This window comes from Cryptomeria japonica, chromosome 1, assembly GCF_030272615.1.
Source record: "Cryptomeria japonica chromosome 1, Sugi_1.0, whole genome shotgun sequence".
NCBI classification, from domain to species: Eukaryota; Viridiplantae; Streptophyta; class Pinopsida; order Cupressales; family Cupressaceae; genus Cryptomeria; species Cryptomeria japonica.
The window spans coordinates 100,469,712-100,476,844 of record NC_081405.1 but is presented as its reverse complement, the minus strand read 5'-3'; the positions used below and the strand labels follow the sequence as shown (position 1 = coordinate 100,476,844).

The window sequence follows — 7,133 nt, the reverse complement described above, 5'->3', positions numbered from 1 at the left end:
CTTGGAATGACATGTTCTCGAGCCATTTTGTCAAACGATTCATTTGTCATACCTAAGCTTCCATGATATCCATGGTTTACAATCATGTCTTCCTGAGCAATTGCAATGACAACACCTGACAAAATCCCTCTATATTTATGCTTTGATGAATCTACATTTAAAGGTTGTGGAATTCGGTCTTACATCTATCAACTGCACTTGCATTTGTAGCCGTGTATGACATAGTTTGTTGCATACGATCTTATTGAAATTGAAGTTTTACAAGATAAGGTTCTAACAATATATTTCATTGAGGGTCCACACTCTTCATTCTTATTCAGGAAGACATTCAATATCCCTATTATCAACTACAAATCAATCTTAGCGTTCATCACAACTTGCATGTCTTGGCTCAATCTATAATCTTCACTCCACTCCACAAGGGTCTCAAAATCTTTCATGGCTTTGCGGTTTGTTATCATCTCCAACAATACCATAGCTACCCTTAACTGGGGTTGGTGCAGCCCAACTATCTCTATGGCCCAGTTTTGGCAGGCCAAAATCTGTAAGTTTGGCATGGCTATCATCTACAAGCAGAACATTGGCAGATTTGACATCGTGGTGCAACACAGGAGGCTCAACATCTACGTGCAGGTACTGCAAAGCTATTGCAATCTGAAGTGCAATGTTCACCTGAGATAACCATGACAATGGAGTTGATGAATTCTCGCTATATTTGTGCAATTGATCATAAAAGACTTCCATTTGGGATGACGTCAAATACAATAATTTTCTCACTCCTTACATTTTGGCATGCCAGGAAGAATGCTAGCAAAGGGCTGTGAAATTTGGCTTTACACCATGACATGCCACGAGACCACATTTCATTGAGGAATTTTGTCAAACCATTCACGTGCGTTGTCTGTTCTTCCATCATTGTGCACCCTTGCCACAAACGTGGCATTCTTTGGAAACGTTTTGCCAGCCAGTTCATGTGCGTTACCTATGCTCTCCCTATGCCCACGTGACATCCAGCAGCCATCGCATTTCATGAGATCACATTGCTTTGAGGGATTATGTCAAACTGTTCACATGCGTGTTGAGGAATTTTGTCAAACTATTCACGTGCGTTGTCTGTGTTTCCATAGTTCTCACGACTCACAACAGTTGTCACAAACTAACCCCGCTGAAAGCGATGTCCACATGCCTTGTCACCTGTCCATGCCCTTTGAGTACGTGACCATGAGGAATTATGCTAACGGTGTGGTGTGTTCTGTTTGCAGCCAACACCTGAGACCGCGTGACTTTGAGAAAGTAGACACCAAACAGTGCGTTGCTGAAACCATGACCTCCTTTGGGAAATTCTTGTCACATTATCATGCCTTGAGACCACATAACTGTGAGGGATGATGCCAAATAGTGTATGTGCACTGTTGATAATCTTGGTATTCTTTGAGGAACTTATGCCAAATAGTTAACATGCATTGTCAAACGTATTTCCTATGCTTCCCCAATGCATTCTTATTTGCCACGATATTTTGTCAAATAGTTCACATGCCACGTCAAGGCTCCCATGATTTGCATTTGACATGTTCCATATCTCCTTGAGGTGGTCTTTCAAACAGTTAAACACCTATGAGCGACATCAATCCAAACACTTTGAGAGCTTCCTCGCAAACTCCATTCCATGCATATCCTGTATTCATCACATTCCATGAGACCACGTTTATTTGAGGAATTCTGTCAAATGGTTCACATGCATTTTATGTGCATCCATAACCTACAACATACATGATATTCTTGTCAAGTGTCTCATGAATATTGTCTATTCTTCCTCATTCTGCAACATTCAAACATGTTACGTATATTGGCTATCAGAGTAGTCACGACTACAACATCCAATGTGATTCCCTCTCTTCTTCAATGCTTTGATGAATGCTCATAACTTTCTCCTTGAATCCTTCTTTTATTTATTGTTTTTCTTTAATATCTTTCCTTTCTTTGATAAAATCAATAAGAGGTTAAGAATGCTCAAAAATTGAGCATTTCTAACCTTCTTGACAAAGTGGGGCCCGAAAGGTTAAGAAATGGGGTTAGAAATGCTCAAATTTTGAGCATTCTTAACCTTTTGGGGATAGGTTAGAAATATGGGTTAGAAATGCTCAAAAAGTGAGCATTTCTAACCTTTTTTGGCAAAGGTTAAAAAAAGAGGTTAAGAATGCTCAAAAACTGAGAATTTCTAACCTTAAGCTTCACGAACTATCCTTTAGACCTTAGAAACCATTGATTACCGTGAGGAAACAAGGAAGAGTGCAACAATTACTTTTGAACAACTTTTTAAGCACAAAAGATCAGACATATTAAAATCATTTAAAATATTAAATTATTATTTGAGAAATAATTTAAATATTTCAAATATATTGCTTTGGCCGGAGAAAAATGGCATAACTTTCAAACGGTAGGGAGTTAGGTCCTGAAATTTGAAAAATGTATCAATGAAAGGGAAAAAGGTCAACAAGATTATTTACACCTAATGACGAAGCCTAGGATGAGATATTTAATCATTTTGGGGACAACAGACACAAAAAAATGGAAAATTTAAAATACGACAAAGTATGAACTGGGTTCAAGTGAAAGTTGGCCACACGATATAAAATGACATTTAGATCCTGATTGTCAAGTGATTTCCCTCAATTTGTGATAATTTTCAAAATTCTTCCATTTTCCAAATTTTGACTAGCAAGGACCTTGGATAACGCGCTCATTACCTACGTGTAAACTCTCATTGGACCTTTACTCGACATTAAGACTGATTTGAAGTTCAAATTTTATGTAGGCCAAATATGGGGGCAACAGCTGGCTCTGACTGGGGACAAGGACTACAAAGGACGCAGGGTGAACTCAAAATCTCTGGTTCGCAGGCTAGCGCACTATGCATTGGGCAACAGAGTCACAAAGGAAACAACATAGGGAATAGTTAGAGAAATCAAACACAAACCAAAAATGGGACGGACATAACAAAACTTCTAACTAAAGTATGTACATGGTAGGCAAATCCTACCTCAAACTTCTTCAGGATTGTCATACAAAACCATTCACAGGCTGTGAGAAATAGGCACCTTTGCGGATAAGTGGCATGCATCCATGTGGCAACTGTAAGCTCAACAGGCTGGCAAAATCAACATGTTGAAGATGAGAAATATCTTTGGGCAATGAACCAAACAACCATATCTCATCATAAATCTGCGAGCTCTCTTGAAGGATTTGGGTACCACTATGAACATTATGGGCAATTTGTGGAATATTCTCAAGCATACCTATATCCTCTATCTGAAGATCCCTCTGATAGTCTGGTTTGTAATAAATTAATCCACGAATTGGACAACCTTCATAAAATTTGTGATGTGAAGAAACTTGAGTAGACGCAACCATTAAATCATGTTCATGAATATCAACTTGAAAAAAACCTGTAGAAATACACTCATCTGAAATCAAAGGATTGAGACACACACTTTTACCATAAGGGAAGTCATCATCTGAAGCCTTCAAACACCAATCTGGAATACAAACATGATGAGACTCAACTTCATGGGCTTCCTTCATTAGATCATCCCCTACCTCATTTATCTCTGCATTCCTGATATAGTTCCCAGAACTATCCTCTTTGATAGGGAAGTCTTCTTGATTTAAAGATTCAAAAGGAGGATTGCTTTGAACCTTGAATACTTCATAAGGCATAGATTGTGATTTCATCAAAATAGGGACATTTGTTGATATACCTTCATAGATTTCATCTTCAACCTGCTCACAGACATCTGCATTACTTTTTGTGTTATCTTGTCCCAATGATTCCTCTTTATCACACTCTTCGTGAAACTTGAAAAATTCATATTCAGGTGGCATGTATGATAAAAAGTGGATGCTTGATGGTTCATCTTCTTTCACTTGGGACTCATCTAGGGGTTCAGTAAAGGTCTCCATTTTTTAAAATGAAGAATTATATGTCTGTAAAATTTTACCTATGGTTGCTTCTCTGTTCATCGTATCTGTACAAGATTGTCCACTAGGTATCGTACCTTTGATTTCCTCAGAAAAATCTTCATCTTCCACTGTTAGTGATGGATGAATGAGAATATCTTCTCCACATAGAAAGTCATTGTCAGAAGAATTGAGACACCAAGTTGGAATGATAACTATAGGAGATTCATCTTTATACCTTTCCTCTTCACCATTTTTCTAAAGCTTGGGCTGCATGGTAGTCTTGAAATCATTTATTTCTCCTTCAAACTCTTTGTTTTCAGGTTCATGGAAGACTTCATCCTTTCTATGGTGATCTTCATAATGCTCATGACATATAGGAACACAGTCTTCTTTTTCTTCTTCACACACTTCATCTTGAGCTTTCTTTTGACATATATCTTTATGAGCTACTATGGCTTCATCTTCCTTAACACATGTATCTTTTTCAAAACTTGGATCATGAGACATTTCATCAGGAGCATGCACATCTTCAAGAAAACAATTTTCTCCTTCTTTTTGTTTAATCTCTTGCAATGTTTGAAGCAAAGAAGGATGTACTTTGGCATGATCAAGTTTCATATTTCCATAGAAGCTTTTCAAAAACTTTATATGTGAATCAATGAGATCCTGATTTTGTCGAGAAACAGGTGAAGGAGAATGAGCATCATCGTTATTATCCATTGTTGATTTAAGAATACTGTCACGAGCAAAAATTTGGTTCTCTCTTCCATCTTTTTCCTCAATCTTTTGTAGAGTCTAGAGTAGAGAAGGATCAATTTTATGAGGATCAATTTTATTTCCACTATTGACTCCCTTCAAGCAGTTGACCTGTCCAGGTTCATCATGACTTTGATTCAGTTGAACAATTTGTACAGGAGAAATGTCACTTTTGTCTTCATCTTTCTTGATTGTTAACTTGGGTATATGGTCGCAAGCGAGAAAACCAATCTCCTTTCCATGTTTTTCTTCAATGTCTTGCAACACTTGACATAAGGAGGGATGAATCTTATCCAGAGTAAACTGCATGCCACCATAAAATTTCTTCAAGAAGTCGACCTGTATGGGCTCACCAGGAAATAGCCTCTTTGGATATATATAATCTTCATCATCACTTTCACTGTCACTTTCTAACTTTCCTTGGTACCAAACCATTATTCTAAATTCAATATTTTAGACAGAGTCACCAACCTTCATTCTGAAGAAGGTACCTTACAATATCTGAGGAACAAAGCACATGAAACTGACCCTGTTTGCCCAATGAGCAGTGACAAACATTCCAACAGTTGGAGAGATCGTTCTATGAAACATGATCTTCCTCTACGTTTGAGAGGGGCAGCTCCCTCGTATGATAGGGGTATTTAGGATTTTGTGTACTTTTAACCTAAAAGTACATAAAGGAGAAAACATAAAACTAAAGAGGAATAAAGATAGAAACCCCAACAACAGACATACGACCATCAACTGAGATTTCCCAACATTAGCAACAAGTTACAAGGGGAGTTTATAAGGTAACATGCTTAGCCATGAGATGACGATAAAGAACAATGACAAATCTCAACATACGGAGAGATAAGACACTTCAACACATTCAAACTGAGATACCAAAGGTTGCTTGTGCATCATCACATCAATTGTATAGATCGCATATGCATAAAAAGACTACCAATTTGACATACGAGAAATCGGCAATGATAACACATGAATACATTTAGAACATACAAACTAAGACGTATTCTTCATTATCCTTTTGGAAATATATAAGTCCAAAATCCTTTCTATACATGATGCAAATCAAAATGTCATTACAAGTTTCTCCTAGAATTCCAGCAGAGTTTTTCCCTCTATAAAAAGTTCCCCCGTTACATTACAAAAGCCTTGTATTTATAGGCTTGCCAGAATAACCACCTTAGTAACTAACTTTAATCCTAGGTTAATAACTAACTCTTTTCTGCGTAAATCTCAATGAGTTAGTAACCTACACTTTTATGCGCAGAAGAAGTCAACTTTCTAACCTTGGGTTACAATCAGCAACATAAGCCACTTTTTATAAAAATAACATCAAACCCATTACATTGAAGAAATAATTCGTTTGTCAATTTTGTCGAGGTGGCCTCTATCTTCATTTACTTCATCTGAAATTGTCATCATCTCGCCATTTGGAGTTATAGAGCCTTGCTCATTCTGTGGTTATTTCATTTAATTCTGCAATATGTCTCTTAGAGGAATTTAGTCAAATATTTTGCATACTTTATTTTTGCTTCCACATTTTGCATGTATTTCAACCCAGATGAGGATAACCCTACAACATCAACCATATATCCTACATCTTTTTATGCTTCGAGGGAAATTTCTACATTTTCTATTTCATAACAACCTTCCAACCATCGCATTTCTTGGAATGACATGTTCTCGAGCCATTTTGTCAAACGGTTCATTTGTTGTATCTAAGCTTCCATGATATCCATGGTTTGCAATCACGTCTTCCTAAGCAATTGCAACGACAACACTTGAAAAAACCCCTCTATATTTATCCTTTGATGAATCTACATTTAAAGGTTGTGGAATTCAGTCTTACATCTGTCAACTGCACTTGCATTTGTAGCCGTGTACGACATAGTTTGTTGCATACGATCTTATTGAAATTGAAGTTTTACAAGATAAGTTTCTAACAATATATTTCATTGAGGGTCCGCACTCTTCATTCTTATTCAGGAAGACATTCAATATCCCTATTATCAACTACAAATCAATCTTAGCGTTCATCACAACTTGCATGTCTTGGCTCAATCTATAATCTTCACTCCACTCCGCAAGGGTCTCAAAATTTTTCATGGCTTTGCGGTTTGTTATCATCTCCAACAATACCATAGCTACCCTTAACTGGGGTTGGTGCAGCTTGACTATCTCTACGGCCCAGTTTGGGCGGGCCAAAATCTGTAAGTTTGGCATGGCTATCATCTACAAGCAAAACAGTGGCAGATTTGACATTGTGGTGCAACACAGGAGGCTCAACATCTACGTGCAAGTACTGCAAAGCTATTGCAATCTGAAGTGCAATGTTCACCTGAGATAACCATGACAATGGAGTTGATGAATTCTCGCTATATTTGTGCAGTTGATCATAAAAGACTTCC

At 37.4% G+C, this 7,133-nt stretch overlaps 1 protein-coding gene across 1 annotated transcript; it reads right to left on the bottom strand.

Annotated features, from left to right (window-relative positions):
• Nucleotides 1-426: 426 nt before the first annotated feature.
• Nucleotides 427-3,960, bottom strand: LOC131041966 (uncharacterized). The gene is made up of 2 exons (XM_057975244.1): nt 3,490-3,960; nt 427-672 (listed from the first exon to the last, which is right to left on the bottom strand). Exons 1-2 carry the CDS (start codon nt 3,958-3,960, stop codon nt 427-429), a joined length of 717 nt encoding a protein of 238 aa, XP_057831227.1.
• Nucleotides 3,961-7,133: the final 3,173 nt, after the last annotated feature.

Bases quoted from the DNA above. Each gene is read 5' to 3' on its own strand.
- LOC131041966 (XM_057975244.1), bottom strand. From the start codon at position 3,960: ATGGAGACCTTTACTGAACCCCTAGATGAGTCCCAAGTGAAAGAAGAT. The intron at 673-3,489 runs GTGTGTCTCAAT...TGGTTATCTCAG, and splicing joins ACTTCCCTTATGGTAAAAGT to GTGAACATTGCACTTCAGAT.